Genomic DNA, 17841 nt, shown 5'->3' on the forward strand with positions numbered 1-17841 from the left:
GGGGAAGAAAACTGTAAACAAATAGAACTTTAAATAAGCAACATAATTACAGAGGATGGAAAACATTATGAGTGGGGTGGGGGAGGGGGTGGGGGGAGAGGCCATAAGCTAAAGAAATGCCAGTACCGGACCGCCACTGTTAATGGTTTTTAACAAGATAAGTGAAGAAATTGCCAGTGAGTGCTTACAGCAATTTGCCATGACACTCAAGTATATCATCAAGAGACTTGTCTAATTGGGTATAGAACAAAGGATCAGCCGATGACTCCTTGAAGGAGGTATCAAAAAATTAGTCCTACTCCACAATCCCAGACAGTTTGAGATACAATGGGAGGGAAGAATGAGATCTACAGGGTATATTGTTTAGGGCCTTGTTAGCTGCTGTAACAAATAAACTCCACCAAATAAGTAGCTCGAAAACTAGCTTATTTCTCCCTCACAGAACCTACCAATGGGATACATCTGATGATCCACATATAAAGTCAAGGGTCCTGGCTCCTTCCACTTAGTGATTATACCATCTCCTAAGGGCTCAGAGTCTAGACAGAAGAAGAGTGAAGAACTCACACCTGCTTCTTAAAAGCCCTGGCCTGAGCCCTGGCTGGTGTGGCTCAGTGGACTGAGTACTAAACTTCAACCCAAAGAATCATGGGTTCAATTCCCAGTCAGTCCACATATCTGGATTACAGGCCACATACCCAGCTAAGGGCATGCAAAAGGCAACCAATCGATGTATCTCTCACACACTGATGTTTCTCTCCCTCTCTTTCTCCCTCCCTTCCAATCTAAAAATAAAATCTTTTAAAAAGTTAAAAATGGAACTGCCTTATGACCCAGTAATTCCACTTCGGGGAATTTATCCAAAGAAACCAAAACACTAATTCAAAAGAATATAAGCACCCTATGTACATTGCAGTGTGATTTACAATCACCAAGATCTGGAAAAAGCCCAACTGTCCATCAGTAGATAAGTGGATAAAACAAGTATGGTATACTTACACCATGGAATACTACTTGGCCATAAAAAGAAGAAAATTTTAGCCTTTGCAACAGCATGGATGGACCTAGATGACATTATGCTAAATGAAATAAGCCAGTCAGAGAAAGACAAATGCCATATGACTTCACTCATATGTGGAATCTAATGAACAAACTGAAGGAACAAGTCAAGTAGAGATAGACTCATAGATAGAGAGCAGGCTGACAGTCTGGGGCAGGGGTGGTTAGTGGGTGGAGGGATGAGCAAAAAGGAAAAAGGACTCATGGACATGGGCAACAGTGTAGTGATTACAGGAGGTGGAGGGTATAAGGGGGATAAATTGTGATGGAAAAATACAATAAACATAATGTATGCCAAATTTTTTAAGTGGAGGAACAGGAAGCTGGGTCCTCAATGACATCACCATCATCATCATCATGAGAGTCATTGAACAGTCAGTTGTGTTCAAACAATATTCAAAGTATCTGATTTAAATGCTGCAACAACATTGAAAAGTAGGTGTTGTTATTGTCCCCAATTCATAAATGCAGAAACTGAAGCCGGAAAGGTTGAGAGACTTGCCCATGGTTATCCAGCTTGTGAGTGATGGAATCAGAATTCAAATGTTATTAGTCTGACTACAGAGGTTTTGCTCATATAACTGCCTTCCAGTGAACCATATCAGCCAAGATTTTTCTTTTTCAGGAGGGAAAAGACTACTTTGAGTTGGGTTTTCAGACAGTCATAATCCCAAAAAGAGGTTTAGCTCTTGGTCCAAAGGAGGTAATCCAACAAACCTGGTGTTGGGGGAGGTGGGGCAGAGAAGGCTTTCCTGGGATGGCACACGTGAGGAGGAGATAGCTATTGGAGATAAGAAATAAGGGCGATTGAGGAAGCAGCAAAGGAATCAAATCTACAGGAATAAAACCCCAGAAGTGGAAGGAAGGTACTGTCCCAATGAGAACACTGGTCTCCTCTCTGGAAAAGTTTTAACCTGTGGATAAGTTCTCTCCACTTGGCCTCAGCATCTCTCCCACCTGCCTCCTGCTACACTTTAACCCCATCATCATTATTCCTGCCCCAGCCTCAGTCTTTTCCTGTGATCCACCCTCCATAGAACAACTAGAATGTTCTTTCCCACTTTTTAAAAACTTTAAATTTCTTAATCTATTTAGATAAAGGTTTCAAATCTGCTTCTTCTCCAATAAAACACCAAATGGTGATAACACTAGAGCTGCAGGAGGGCCCGGCATTCTGGGGGCCCTGGAATGAGGTACTGTGGCAGCTTCCATGGAGGCTTTGGCAGCAGCATCCAGAATCGAGGTCATGGCTGTGGTCAGGGCTGGGCTGAGGCTGTGGAGCTCACAGAAGCAAAGCCAAGGACCAGGAGTGGATCCCTGTCATCAGGTTGGGCTGTCTGGTCAAGAACATGAAGGTCAAATCCCTGGAGGAGATTTGTCTCTTCTCCCTGCCCATCAAGGAATCATTGACTTTCCTGGAGGCACCCTTCAAGAAGGAGGTTTTGAAGATTATGCCTGTGCAAAAGTAGACCTGTGCTGACCAGGTTCAAGTGATCCAAGGAAGTAGCCACTGCCATCCATTGGGGCCATCACCTTAGCCAAGCTCTTGATTGTACCTGTGCAGTGAGGTTATTGGAGGAACAAGATTGGCAAGCCCCACACTGTCCCTTGCAAGGTGACCAGCCACTGTGCTTCTGTGCTGATGTGCCTCACCCCTGCTCACAGGGGCACTGGCATTGTCTCAGCCCCGTGCACAAGAAGCTGCTGCTGATGGCTGGTGTCAACAACCACTACATCTCAGCCAGGGACTGCACTGCCACCCTGGGCAACTTTGCCAATGCTACCTTCAGTGCCACCGCCAAGACCTACAGCTACCTCACCCTTGACATCTGGAAAGAGATTGTATTTACCCAGTCTTTCTATCAGGAATTCACTGACCATCTTGTAAAGCTCCATGCCAGAGTTTCTGTGCAGAGGACCCAGGCTCCAGCTGTGGCCACCACATAATTTTACACAAGAAAAATAAAGTAAATTAAGCCTGTTTTTAAAAAGCGTTCAAATCTACAAACTGTACTGAAAAATAATCTAGCAGACCCCTGTGTAATGTACAGATTTAACAGATATGAACATTTTCCTCTATCTGCATCAGATCTCTTATTTTTAGCAATAAAATATTACACAGATTAAGCCCCTGGCCCCTCTTCTCTGTTCCCTTCCTCCCTCCCTCTGTCCCTAAACTCAGGTTGCTGTGAATCACTCCTATGTGCATTTTGCACTTTTATTCAATATGTGTGAGTACACTTGATGATGCAGAGTTGTTGTTTTGTGTGTGTAAAGTGTGGGAAAGCTAGTGCAGGCTGGAATAACTTGTTTCTGCCCTTGATGGTACGAGCATCCACAGGAGAAGATGGCTTCCTTCATCATGGATTAAACACACACCTGGCCCAGGAGTTGGAGAGGTTGAAGGAAGATCCAGGAGAAGGTGAAATAATTGCTGGCCTGGCTGCTGCCCTATGCAGAAATGATGAGTCAGCAGCCAGCCACCCAGACAAGCTGTGTGATCTAAGAAATGGCAGCTGCTTCACTTCTGACCTCCAAATTTTGCCCAAGAATCAGTTTGCCCATGCTAATCAGACACATGGAGAAGAGATATTTCCGTGATATAGTTAATTCAGTCTAGTCAAGCTGACATATATCACAAAACTACTACACAGAGACTGGAGGGGAATAGTGAGAAGATGGTGAGTAGCTGCTGGGGAGATAGTCACATGACCAGATCTGCTCTGCTCTTACATCTTAGTCTAATAACCTGTAAGTGGCTTTTTTTAAGAGTTGCAGGAGTATGGCACCTTTGTTACAATTGACCAATAGTGAAGCATTACTACTAATTAAATCCGTGTCTTACATTAGGGCTCACTCTGTGTTGTACAGTTCTATGGCTTTTTACAAATGCATAATGTGATGTATCCACCATTACAATATTATACAAAATAGTTTCACTCATCTGAAAATGTTCCTTGCTTCACCTCTTCACCCTGGCCCCCACCCCATGATTCCCTTGGCAACTACTGATCTTTTTTACTGATCTCTATAGTTTTGCCTTTTCTGGAATATTGTATAATTGTAACCAAACAGTACATTGTCTATTCAGATTGTCTTCCAAAGTGGCTGTATTACTTTGCATTCCCATCAACAATTAATGAGAGTTCTGTTGTTCCACAGCCTCAATGGCATTTAGTAGTGTTGTTTTGGATTTTAGACATTCTAATAGACATCTAGACATATCCCATCATTGTTTTAATCTGCAATTCCCTGATAACATGATATTGATCAACTTTTCATATACTTCTTTGCCATCTGTATATCTTCTTTGGTGAGACATCTGTTCATAACTTTTGTCCATTTTTAATTGGATTATTTATTATCTTAGGGTTGAGTTTGAAGAGTTCTTTGTATATTTTGGACCCAAGTTCATCATCAGATATGTTTTGCAAATATTTTATCCCAGCCTGTGACTTTTCATTCTCTTAACAGCCAATAATTTTTTTTAAGATTTTATTTAATTTTTAGAGAGGGGAGGGAGGGAGAGAGAGAGAGAGAGAGAGACATCAATGTGTGGTTGCTGGGGGTCATGGCCTGCAACCCAGGCATGTACCCTCACTGGGAATTGAACCACGACACTTTGGTTAGCAGCCTGCGCTCAATCCACTGAGCTATACCAGCCAGGGCTACAGCCAATGATTTTTTAAAGGTGAAAGATTTATACGACCTGAAGAGAAACCAGAGTATAACAGCCAATAATTTTTAAAAGCCCCTTGAAAGGCTCATAGACCCATGGCAGACATGCTGTCCATTGATATTTCTTTTTTTTCGATTATACTCTAGAATGCTGTGAGTGAGGGAAGGGATAAAGTCAAAGTTATCCATCTTGACCTACATTGGTATATGGCAGTAGGTAAGGACCTAAAAACAGTTCCCCCCCTCCAAAATGTCAACAGTTATCTCAAAATGCCTATTAAAATTTTTAAAACAACACCCATTAAGAAACTTCTTATTCACCTGTCCAATGATATTTAAATAGAAAAATACTTCACAAGGGGCAGAAGGGTGGAGATGTTTGAGAGAAAAAACAGCTGTTGTGAAATTAGGCATCATGGAATAGCAGCTGCTAATCTTTCTTCCAGAAAGCCCACCTGGATAACATTAGTCCCTGACACCTTCTTCTACTTCTCTGCCTTTATGAAGCATTTGAAGCTGGACTCAGCTTCTCCCCCAAATCTGTTATCTCAATGGTGATCCCATGGTCCCCTTGTCCCTGGGCCAGACACTGAGGACGTATCCTTCATTCCTCATATGGATAAGTCCCCACATTGTTAACAGTACCTCCCCCAACACTTCCCTTTCTTTCATGTCCCCATTTTAAAGTCTGCTCCACCTATTCTACATCCCAGAGCCTTGGACCTCATGCTGGTTGCCATCCCCTTCCCCTACAGCCAATCAATTACATCCACTCAGTCATCTTCTCTCTGCTCCGCTGGACCTACTGTGGACCAGCAATATCCTTGCTCCCCACTCCTCATTCTGCTCCACCCTCCTCCCTGGGTTCCCAGATTTAGTGTCACTCCACCACCTCTCCCTCCCTTCCATTTGTTTTTTCAACAACTTTTTAGAGTACAGCTCTGTATTGGACACTAAGAGCAGAGTGGTGACCTAGGCAAGTATGTTGCATGAAAGGTCCCTGAATGTTACCATTTTCCAGGACTCTATTTGAGGCCAATGGGCTCTCCAGAACTCCAGCTCTAGCACCTAGTGCTTTCTGGGGCATCCCACAGACCTCTCATATTCCCTGTAATCCCAAATTGACCCACCCCCGTTGCTTATTTTCTACCCTCCCCACCTGGTGATGCATCTATTCCCCCATTGAACTGTGAGCTCCGTTGCATGAAGACTGGGACTGTCTCAGCCCCTGCAGTGTCCCACACACAGGGTTGGCTCATAAATGTGATGGAATGGTAATGAGGCAGGAGACAGCATAGGAAGAACTCTGAGACTGTAATACTGTCACTGGCCAGCATTGAGCACCCTGGTTGCCAGGAAATGCCTTTTACCAATTAGGTAGATTAAACAGTAAACCGAGGCAGCACGGAGGAAGGAGACAGGAATCACACGCTAACTCAGCAGTACTGAGCCTGGTCTGATAATATTGCCAGGTGTTCCAAAATCACAAGAAACACTATATTAGCAAGAAAGAAGGAAAGTCCTTCAAATTCTATGTGACATTTCCACTATCTGGGAAAGAAAGCCTTGAAACTGTGCTTTCATCCCAAGGCCTGAATGTGGGAGAGGGTCCCCGGTACCCAAAGAAAAAGCCCATAAAACAACTTTGGTGAATTGCCTACCTCTAGTTACTATCTGTCCCCTGATGCTTACAGAAAGAGCCCATAAATACCTTTGGAAAGTGCCCCAAATTTAATTGACTGCCTCCTGTCACGTATTTGTTTTACAATAAGATGAACAAATGGGGTCTGGAGCAAGATAAGGATTTGGGCTAACAGACCCCCACACATACCTAAGTTTGGGTAGTCACATCCCCCCAGGAAAGCTGCCACCACATGTACCCATTAATCAATATGTAACTTTTTCCCCTTCCTATCCCACCAACTATATAAGTCCTGCGAACAAAGGACTCACTTTCTCTCGGGGGCTCAGGGTGCTCTTGGCTCTTGGGCCACAGGGCCTCTGGCCACCCAGCCTCAGGCTGCCCAGTGACTTGCCACTCTGGTCTTCAGCTGCTCTTGCTTTTCTCACCCTACTTTGCCCTGAAACTTTGCCTTTCACCCCCTACTCTACCCAGTCCTGCTCTCTTCCATGGGAACAGGCCACTAATAAACTGATTACATACTACTAGATTTACTGATATGTAATTCTTTACATGCTTCAGCAAGAACCAGGTCTCTCCCGTCAACAGTAAGGACAAAGAACTCTGAAAGAAAGCATTCCAGGGCCATATTAGGGTCATGCTATCTGCCCTCTATCCTTCACGCAGACCTAAGACACCCTGTTTCTGAAATTAAAGAGCTGTAAGTTTGGCATCTCCTTCCTTGGCTCTCATTCTGCTAGAATGAAAGTTCCTTTTTGGCAAGAAAATCAAGCGAGGCATTAGGGCGCCTCTTAAGCGATAAGTTGGTAGTGAGAGGGAGGAAGCAGAAAGCAAGTGGGCCCCACTGCTTTGTCCACGCCCCCTTCATCTTCATTTAAAGGGATTCATCGTGGAGAAGTGAGAGATGCAAGGCCTCTCCGAGTCCCTGCAGAGCCCGGAAGCTCCGGTTTGCCTGGCAACTGATCAAGTCACAGTCGGTGCGCGCGCTGGTGACGTCAGAGGTGGGCGCCACTCTTGAAGTGAGTGTGGGAGGTGGCGGCCGAGGCGCTGTCATGGAGGTGGTACAGGAAGCGCGGGAACTGCTCTGCTGGGCGGCGGAGGAGATGGAGGCGCCGGAGGCTGCCCGGGTGCCGGAGTCGACGCTGCGCAGGTGAGGGTCCTTCAGGAATGAGGATTCCCCAGCCTAGAGAGAGTGTCTCCGGGAGAGACAACCTCGTCTTTACTGAAGACGCGCCTTCCTCCTCCTCCGCGCCAGTGAGAATAACCTCCAAGGGCGCTCCCCTCAACCCCCGAGTAGTATACCCTGGAAGAGGATATTGCATCTGAGTGAGGACGTTATGACGGTAACCCTCACACTCCACCCGCACCCCGTGAGGGCGCCCAGAGGTCCTTGGCACCAGTGAAGGTCCTCCGTGAGATATTAAAGCCCTCTTCCCATTTGTAAATAGGATCTCCTGGGTAAGGAAGGGCTCCCTGCAGCACCGCCCCCCCCCACCCACCCATGCCCGCCAGTGAGGACCCCACCCACTGGAGATTAAATCTGTAGGAGTGATACCCCACAAACTTTAATGACAGAGCACTTCCTGGCAGTATACCCCTTGCCCCCACCTCTGGAAGTGACTGGAAGTAATCCCCTCCACAGAGAAAGGAAGCACCCACCAGCGAATAAGACTACCCGCGCGCCCAGTGAAAATCCCTCCTCCTTCATGACCCTCCTAGGAAAGAATATCTTGGCCCCAAAAATATGAATCCTCCCTCCTCCCTGGAAATAAGAATTCCCTAGTAAAGACCTTATCCCCCACCACCACCCTGGGAATGAAGATCCTCCACCCTGTGTGATGCCCCAGGCACACCCTTACATGCTATCCCCACAGGCTGTGCCTGGGCCAGGGGGCTGACATCTGGGCCTATGTCTTACGACACGTGCACAGCCAAAGGTGAGCCTGACTGCATAAGGGAGGCTATGGCAAGAGAGGGGACACAGACAAGTCCCACAGTAACTCCTCTTCCTCCTACCTCTCCAATGTAGAAACGTCAAGAAGATCCAGGGAAACCTACTCTGGTAACTGATCCTCAAAGCTATCCCTTCCTATCTTCCCCAGTCCCATCCAGCCCTTTCCCCACCCAGAGCCTCACACCTTCTGGAAGCCTCTGTCATCCCCTAACTCTGGTCTCATTTCCTCAGGTATGGCCACCAGTACAGTCCAGAGGTAAGAAGCTACAACATTTTCTTTCATCCAAAAACAGGACTATAGATCTTCTGCTTTTGGCTTAGCCTTGTGTTGGATGATAATGGGGATACTGAATCACAAAACAGCCTTGATCCATGTATTCATAATTATAGTCCAAGGGGAGACAGGATGAACTGGGGGGAAGGGGAGGACATAGATATGAGGCACCAAATCTGGTGAGGGTAGATGGGAGAATGGACTACTTTGGGAGAGAGCTTGAGGCCAGTATGGAACTCAGTGTGTGCCAGCGGTCCATGACATCTAGGGGAATGCTTTCAGAAGACCTCAGGACTCCTAGATGAGGAGCTTTTGAGGAAATAAGGACTGGGACAGAGATGTGATGTCATCATCAATGCAGAGACAGGAAATGTGTTGGGAGGGTGCTGTAATGCCAGGAGAAAGGAGTGGGGCCGGGATAGCATCCTAGTGCTCCTCTGGGCCTAGAGATTCAGACACAGTTAACTGCCCAGGAAAAATCTGCCACCCCGCCGGGCAGGTGAAAAGACAACTGGTGCTCCACAAAGATTGATCAGGCCAGGCTGAGCTGCAGCCAGGCCATTTACCTGAGCCTGTACCTGATCCCACCAGGCCTGTCGGAAGCTGGAGCTGGAAGCTGCTGTTGCCCGCCTACGGACAGAGATCCAGGAGTTAGACCAGAGCTTGGAGCTGATGGATCAGGAGACCGAGGCTCAGGGTGACCCACAGGGCTGGATAGATGGGCAGCAGAACAGGTGTTGGGGAAGTACTCATGGCCATGCCTGTTCCTCACATAGACATGGTCATGGAGCAGGCGCTGCAGAGCATGCGAGACACCCAGCGATGTGCTCTCCTCCTCCGGGCCCAAGCTGGGGCCATGCGAAGACAGCAACATGGACTCCAACATCCCATGCAGTGGCTACAGAATCAGCTCAGGCACCTGCAGGACATGGAAAAGTAGGTGTCAAGTACCCAGGGGCCGCCTGCACCAGGCTGGGTGGAAAGATGTTTTCCTCAGAAACCTCAGTACTCTGCCCTAACCCTTCTTGAGTTGTAGAGTTCTGAGCTCCACTCTTTAGGATTTAAAGCCCACAAGACCAGGGAAATTTTGTCATCTCAGCTACCTGTATTTGTGCCTAGAATGGTAGCACCTATATATCTAGAATAGCACCACTGGGAAAGAACAGTAAACAAGGGACAACCCTGCCCTCATGGAGTTCACACTTGATGCAGAGGAGGCAGATGGTAAACTAGAAAGCAAACAAACCCTGCAATTGGAGGTAGAGATAAGTGCTTTGAAGAAAAGGTGATACAATAGGGGAGAAGGACAGGCTCCTCTAGGTAGGATGGTCAGAGAAGGCCTCTCTGAGGAGGTGACATGACTTGGGGAAGGAATTTCCATGAAGACAGACAGCAAAAGCAGAGACCCTAAGGTTGGCATATGGGAAGAACAGCCAGGAGGACAGTTCAGCCTAAGCATCACAGACAAAAGGGAGAGAATAAGGAGGTAAGGTTGGAGAGGTGCACATAGCACCACAGAGCCACTGGAAATCTCCTCAGAGGCCAAGTTCATGCCCTGGCTTGACCACTTAGAGCTGTGTGACCTTGGGCAAAGTTTGTGCCTCAGTTTCTAAGATCTATAAATTGGGGACAATATTACCTACTTTATATGGTAGATATGATAATTAAGTTAAATCACTTAATAGGAGAGTTTCCATTGTTATTATTCTGAGGGTGATGGGGACAAATCACATTGTTTTGAGAGTTTTAAGCAGAACAGTGACATGGCCTGTCTGAGGTTTGAACAGAATCACTTTAACTGCTGGGTGGAGAAAACAGACTGCATAGAGTGAGAGCAGGGAGACCAATAAGGAGGCTAATGGAATGATCCCTCCAGGAAATGACAGTGGCCTAATTTTGGAGGTGGCCTCTGAGATTCAGGCTCAGTGATCCCTGTGACTAACTTTGCTGGCAGCAGGAGGGGGACACAGACATCTGTTCTCCCAGCTCCCTCTAGGGACCCCAGCCCCAAATGCACTCCTCTCTCCAGGAAGGCTAAAATGGATGTAACCTTTGGACCCTTGACATCAGCAACCCTGGGCCTGGAGCCTATGGTCCTGGTAAGAGTCCTGGGCCATAGGGGAAGGGTCAGGTCTAGGGTCAGGTGGACCAGGCCCCAGGTTCCCCATAATGTCCCATCCTCTTCCCAGAGTGATGTCCGAACAGCATGCACCCTCCGAACTCAGTTCCTGAAAAACCTTCTGGTTCCTCAGACTAAAGGAGGCAGCACCCCGTGAGTGTCCTCAGAAACCCTGCAAAGAACCTAGGCTTTGGGAAGGGTTACTTGTCTGTTACTTCCTCGGACATTGGGCCTCTGGGCTGTGTTAGCCCCAGGGCCTGCTCTGACACAACTCCCAGGCTGGGAAGAGGCAGAGACAAACTCACCACAGACAGTGACAACCCACATAGTTAGGGCTATTGGCGGGTGGGGAAGCCTGAGAGGCTCTGGGTACTGAGAGGAGACACTCTACCCGAGTAAGGAAACAGGGAGGATGGGTTTTCTGGTCAGGAAGCTTAGCAAAGGTAAAAGGTAGAGAGGGCATTCCAAGCAAGCAGCAGGTGTGAAAGGGCCCATGGCCAGCAAGTTGGTACAAGAGGGAAATTAGCAAGCATAGATGAACTTGCTTTCCTCATCTGTAAACTGGGGACAGACACAGCTCCTACTTTGTAGGGTGGTGGTGATCATTAGAGGAAGAATTGGTAGTCTTGTAACATTCTTTCCCCCTCCCATAACCCCACAGAACCCCTCAAGAAGACCACTTTGGAACTTCCTACCAGCAGTGGCTTAGCTCAGTGGAGGTAGGTGGGGGCTCTCAGGAAAGGCCACACCCACTGCCCCATGATCAAACCACAGGGTACCAGGACCTGATTCTTCATCCCTGCCCCATCCTCATGTGGTCCCAGTTCACACCCCTGCCCCGATCCTGCCCTGACTTCAACCCTCCCTGCACCAGACTCTGCTGACAAACCACCCTCCAGGCCATGTCTTGGCCGCCTTGGAACACCTGGCTGCAGAACGGGAGGCAGAAATTCAGTCCCTGTGCAGTCCGGAAAGGCTCCAAGATACAGAGATAGCCAGGTGTGTGGTAGTGCTTCCATAGGCAGGCAGGGCGGGTGGCTAAGTGACCTGGGATAGGGTCGAGACCAGGCACAGTAATCTGCTGATAGGGTCAGAACTGAAATCCAGGAACCAAACTCAGCTGGGCTGACACTGATTGCTCTCAAGTGTCCAGCAAGGGGACAGGGCCCCTCCCTCAGCAGTTTCACCCCCACCCTCACAGGTCCCAGGTACCAGACCAATCAGATGCCAGCCAGGCCCTGCCATCCGTGGTTCATCTCATCCAGGTGACCCCCAAGCACCCTTCCCAGGCTCTATCCCCTTCTCATCTCAAGACTCTCTCAATCCCCTCACCTCCAGGGACAATGGCCACCCTAACTTTGTACCCCTGCCCCAGGAGGGCTGGCAAGCTGTGAGTGTGCTGGTCACCCAGCGGGGCCTCCTCCTGAAGGAGCATCAAATCCTGACCCGGCGCCTCCAGAGCCTGATGGAAGAGGTGGAGAAATGTACCCTGGGATCCTGCAAGAGGTGAGGGGCTCCCTGGGCAGAGGCCTCTAGGCCAACTCTCTCCCGGGGGTCTCAGAATATTGGATTTATTCTGCCCTTGGGGCTCTCATCTCTGCCTCTGTGCTCTCCATGCATTTGCTCTCCTTGTGCATCCTTGCAAATGTCATCTCCCCTCCTCCACTGTTAGTCTTAGTCACCTTCCTCTCCATTGCTCTCTTCTGCTTGTCCCCCAGGCAAGCATTGGTGCTAGAGCTCCGAGACTGTGGCCTGCGGGCAGAGCTCAAGGCCCTGTGTGCCCAGAGCCAGGAACTGGAGGAGGCTGCTGGACTGCGGCAGCTTCTGCTACAGGAGCTGCAGGCCAAACAGCAACGGATCCTGCACTGGCGCCAGCTGGTGGTGAGAAGTAGGACTCCGGGAGAAATGGCAGGGCCTAGTGGAGGGTCAAAGTGAGGCTGGGAGCCTTAGGATCCAGAACTGGGCTTCCTGGTTAGGGCAGAGGCCCAGGGTGAATCTCCCAAGAGGAAGCAGACCTGTGGAAAGGGGATGTCAGGGCCCCAGGCTGAGAGTTGGGAAGGAAAAGCAACCTGTCTTAATGGCCTCCTGGCTGTCCAGGGGGAGACACAGGAACAGGTCCGCCTGCTCATCAAGGGCAACTCAGCCAGCAAGATGCACCTGTGCCAGAGCCCAGGGGAGGTGAGTTGGGATTTGGAGTAAGGTCTGGGTAGGGCCAGGTCTCCTAGGGATGGGGATGGGTAACCTCAGGCTGCCCCTCTCCTTTTCTTTCCCTAAAGGTGCTGGCTCTGGTTCAGCAAAAAGTGGTCCCCACATCCAAGGCGGTGACACCACAGAGCCAGGAGCTGCTTCACTGTCTGGAAAAGGAGGCCCAGCACCTGCCCCACCTTCTGCTGCTCCAGCACAGCCCTGGAGGGTGAGACTAGGGCCATCCCGTATATCCCCTCCCTTGGTGAACTGTCCCACTCCAAGACAATAATCCCAGGCCCAAATGTCCCTAGGCTACCAGACCTCACCCTCAGGTAGGTCCTCAGCTCCACTCTGGAATCCTAGTTCCCAGACCCACCTCCAAGTTCCTGGACTTCCCAAGCCCACCCCTCAGCCCCCACAAACTCTTCAACCCAAGACTCCCTCTCAGTGCACCCAACCTGGACTTTCCCCCCAGATTGCAGCCCCTGCCTACAGTCCTGCCATCCATCCACCAGCTTCATCCTGCATTCTCACAGGGCTCCAGCCTCATGGTGCTTAGCCACATGCTGGGGCTCCCCACAGGGAAGGTGAGTGCCTGTCCCCTAGGACCTATCTTCCCATCCCTACCCCCAGCTAAGGTGATTGTCCTTTTCCCCTCCCTCCAGGCTCCAGAGCTGCTTCTCCCGAAGGCTGCTTCTCTTCGCCAGGACCTTCTGTTCTTCCAGGACCAGTGGAGTCTCCGGTGCTGGGATCAGCTCCACATGAAGACCAGCCTACCACCTGGACCATCCACCCAGGGTAGGCCTGCACTGCTTCCGTGTCTAGCATTCTTGCCCATTCCCAGGACCGTCAGCCTCCAGAACTAATCAAAGAACACCCACTGCTGACACAGAGCCTTCTGAGCACTGAGTGCTTTAAGCATGTTCATTATTTTCTTCTGCACAGCAGCCCCCGGGTGTTAGTGCTGCCATTCTCCCTTTTATAGGGGAGGCACATGGACACAGGCCTCAGTAGCTGCCCAGATGGAAGAACTAGAATTTGAATCCGGGCAGTCTGACTCCTGGTGGGTCTTTGCTCCTAACCACTAGGTGACACTGCCCACTAATTACCAAGTATTCATTTGTCACCATCCAAAGGTATACTTGAGTAATTAAAAGCTGGGCTATAGAGTTAAACTGCCTAGATTCTCTTCTCAGCATTACCTCTTGTGTGATCTCCCTGTACCTCAGTTTCCTCCTCTGTGGAGTAAGCATAAGGATAGTACCTTATAGAGCTGCTGGGAAGACATAGTCAGGTGACCCAAGCAAGGCATTGAACAGTGCAGGACATGCAGTCAGCGCTCTGTGTCTCTGGTGAGATTGCAATCATTTTGTGTGATCTAGTGCAGTCTCTTCCAGTCCTTACCATGAGGGAAGGAAGTAAGACTCAGTTTACCAATAAGGAAACAGAAACTCAGAAAAGTTGTTCATTGCTGGATTCCCCCAGCAAGCACTCACTGGGTACCTACCAGGGGCTGCCCCCAGCAGCTCAGTGGGGGAAAAGGCAAGAGCAGTCCAGCCCCAGGGATGTCCCCATGATAGAACCAAAGAGCAAAGAATCAAATAGACAAAAGAAGTGAAATGATGAATCAGGGTGCCGTCAGCAAAGTAGGAAGAGACCATTTTCAGGCCTTTGAGTTTCAGGCTCTCTGCCTTTCCCTTCTCTGATGGCCAGGGAGCCATGTGCAGGAATGGCCCAAGAGCCAGCACAGCTGCATCCCACCTCATGGCATTGTGGAATCTAAATGGGACTTAGTTCCCTCTGCTCCAAAAGCAGTTTTGTTTTTCTTAGGCCTGGTTTCCTTCCCTCAACAACTGATCCTGCCCTCCTCATCCAGGTGCCAAAGCCAGAAATCTGGGAGTCATCCTTAATTCCTCCCAGACCCCTAACCCTACCCACCCAACTTCAACCTGTCAGCAAGCCCAGGTCCCATCTCCCGAGTGCTCTAATCTGCCCCCACTCAACTAGCCTGTGGCTCAGATAAACTCACCTGACCACAGAAGGGCAAGTGTTATGCCCAGTGTCACAAGGCAAGGATGGGTTGGAGTCAGGATTCAGGCCCAAGGAGTCTGATCATACTGCCAGTCTGCACTTGCTCTAAGCTGGGCCTGTTCTGGGTCTGTGGAACAGGACTCTATCTAATCACAGTCCCTAGGGGAAAACAGTGCTAGAGTGAAAGGCTGCAGCAGTCTGAGGAGAAAGCCTTGGGGTGAGGAATGCTGGGAAGGGCTACTAAGGGAAAAGATGATGTCTCAAGTGGTCCTTGGTGGGTAGGTGAGGTTTTGCTGGGGAATAATGAGCAATGCCATATAATACAAACCCTCAAGTACAATGCTGAAGAGTTTGGACTCTGTCTTAGGGTCACTGGGGAGCCTTGGAGGGTTCCAAATAAGAAAAGGAAAGGATCAGGTTAGGCCTCAGGAAGATCACTTTGGCTGTCATGTAGAGGATGGGGCAGAGTGGGAGGCTGAGGCCTGGAACCTGGGAGGGAGGTTGGGAATGGGGGCTGAGTAGGGAAGGGGGAGGGAGCTGAGAGATAAGCCATGGGGATTGATGGCCTATCACTGACAGACCGTCAGGGGGAAGGTAGGCATCCAGGATGAGGTTGGGCAGGGAGGAGACAGTGGGCTTATCCCTGCGATGAGGACCTGGGAGGAAGGAAAGGTTTGGGAGAGATGCTGAGGTCAAGACTAGGTAAGTGGAGATGTATTTGGTAACCCATTGGCTAAAAGGCACCAGAGAACCAGAGGATTCAATGCTACCTCCTGGGCTTCTAACCTGCAGAGTTGCTGCAGATCCATGCATCCCAGGAAAAGGAGCAGAAAGAGAATCTGTGGCAGGCTCTGAAGCAGCTGGAGAACCTGCTGAAACAAGCTCTGGAGCGAATCCCCAAGCTGCAGAGGGTTGTGGGGGACTGGTGAGAGGGGGCTGTGGAGGACTGGTGATGGGGGGTAGGGCCAAGCAGGGTGGAACAAGCCAAACTCAGGGCTTAGGGGGGAGGAAGGGGAAGGGGCTGGTGACAGACAGGCATGGTGTGGGGAAGCCACTGAGGATCTGGAGACCCAGGCCTTTCCTCTAACATCATCCTTTTCCCCAGGTGGGATCAGCCAGGCCAAGTTGCCCTCTCTGGGGAGCTCTGCCAGGGCCTGTCCCTGCCCCAGTGGCAGCTGCGCTGGGTCCAAGCCCAAAGCACCCTGCAGTAGCTGTGCAGATGAAGAAGGGACTCAAACAGCAGTCAAGAGCACATTCACCCTCACACCTCAACGCCCCCACCATGGAAGACAGCATTGCCTGGGTGTGTCGCCCATTGTTTCTATCCACACCTGCCACCCCCTCACAGGCTGTGCTGCTGTTCCTCTCAACTGCCTTACTCCTGTCCGGTCATGCCACCGAAGCCAATGCGGTGCTCTGGACCCAACCCAAGGTCCCCCTGAAACTCCCCTCATCACTGTCACCCTCAACCTAAAGTAATTGAGCACCTGCTGTAAACACTGAGGATCCAGCACTGAACAAAATGGACAAAAGTCCCTACTTTCAGGAACAATGAAACACACCGCTGTATTTAGGGATTCCAGCCCCCTGGCGCAGTTGAAAATCCACATACAACTTTTGTTTTTGACTGCTCCAAAATTTTACTAATAGACTGCTCTTGACTGGAAGGAAGCCTCACTGGTAACATAAACAGTCAATTAATAAACATTTTGTATGTTTCATGTATTATATACTATATTCTTACAGTAAAGTACACTATGAAAAAATGTTATTAAGAAAATCATAAGGGCCCTGGCTGGTGTGGCTCAGTGGATTGAGTGCCGGCCTGCGAAACAAAGGGTCGCCGGTTTGATTCCCAGTCAGGGCATATGCCTGGGTTGCAGGCCAGGTCCCCAGTGGGGGGTAAGGGAACCACACATTGATGTTTCCCTCTCTCCTTCCTTTCCCCTCTCTCTAAAATATTTTTTTAAATCAAGGAAGAGAAAATGCATATACAGTACTGTATGTATTATTGAAAACAATCCACATATAAGTGGACCTCTACAGTTCAACCCTGTATTGTTCAGGGTAGGCTGGACAGGGTGAGAGTGGTATGGTTACACAGTTGTGTTGACTCATCAGAACTCCTTAGGCTGTACTTTTTAGATCTGCATTTCACTGTGTGAATTATTCTTCAATTTATAAAGTGAAATTTACCCACCTAAACTTTATAAAGTAAAACTGGGTGACTTGAGATGCCCCCTTTTCACATACTAAGTTTCTGTGAGTAATTGTATCTGAGTTCTCTCCAAGCCTATTGTCTGTCTTCTGTGTGCCATCCCATGTTTTTTTTTTATTATGCAGGCTTTGTAATACTTTTTATTTTAAAAGTTTTTATTTATTTTTAGAGAGAGAGGAAGGGAGTGAGAAAGAGAGGGAGAGAAACATCAATGTGTGAGAAAAATATTCATCAGTTGCTTCACATATGCCCCAACCAATAACCTGGTCCACAACCCAGGCATGTGCTGTGACCAGGAATCAAACCAGCAACCTTTGCTTTTCAGGATGTGCAACCAACTGAGACACACCAGTCAGGGCTGTAATACCTTTTAGTATCTGAAATGGCTGGTTGCCATCTTATTCAAGGTTTTCCTGTCTCTTGCTACTTTTTTCTCCCAATGAAATGAACTTCATTTCCAACTAACATGGCTCCAGAAGAAATAGAAACACAAATGGAGGGTTTATTGGGGTTGTAGTTAAGTGTATAAATTAGGCAGATTTGACATTTTTGTCATCTTGAACCTAGCTTTCCATCTCCTTTCTTGACCTCCAAAGTACCCTCACTCCCAATGCTCTTTCTGTCCCTGGCTATTCTTCCCGAGTCTTTATGCATTTTCTTTCCTATGTGCCCCCTCCTC

General features: G+C 48.9%; 1 protein-coding gene and 1 pseudogene across 3 annotated transcripts; both read left to right on the forward strand.

Annotated features, from left to right (window-relative positions):
- The first annotated feature begins 2277 nt into the window (after nt 1–2277).
- LOC123823874 lies at nt 2278–3006 on the forward strand (annotated as a pseudogene).
- Nucleotides 3007–7392: 4386 nt separating this feature from the next.
- HAUS5 (HAUS augmin like complex subunit 5) lies at nt 7393–16669 on the forward strand. Of its 3 annotated transcripts, none has more exons than XM_045846748.1 (19): nt 7393–7529; nt 8254–8316; nt 8409–8441; nt 8565–8589; nt 9199–9304; nt 9384–9543; nt 10637–10706; nt 10797–10879; nt 11388–11445; nt 11601–11725; nt 11928–11991; nt 12102–12232; nt 12445–12607; nt 12824–12904; nt 13003–13139; nt 13389–13500; nt 13579–13711; nt 15737–15869; nt 16050–16669. In XM_045846748.1, exons 1-19 carry the CDS (start codon nt 7432–7434, stop codon nt 16153–16155), a joined length of 1881 nt encoding a protein of 626 aa, XP_045702704.1. In that variant the 5' UTR covers nt 7393–7431; the 3' UTR covers nt 16156–16669. The 3 variants fall into 3 exon arrangements, with proteins under 3 accessions (XP_045702704.1, XP_045702705.1, XP_045702706.1); XM_045846749.1 differs by having other exon boundaries at nt 12105–12232; XM_045846750.1 differs by lacking the exon at nt 12824–12904.
- The last annotated feature ends 1172 nt before the right edge of the window (nt 16670–17841 follow it).

Source organism: Phyllostomus hastatus, unplaced genomic scaffold (assembly GCF_019186645.2).
Source record: "Phyllostomus hastatus isolate PE091 unplaced genomic scaffold, TTU_PhHast_1.1 phas_contig_5, whole genome shotgun sequence".
Lineage (NCBI taxonomy): Eukaryota > Metazoa > Chordata > Mammalia > Chiroptera > Phyllostomidae > Phyllostomus > Phyllostomus hastatus.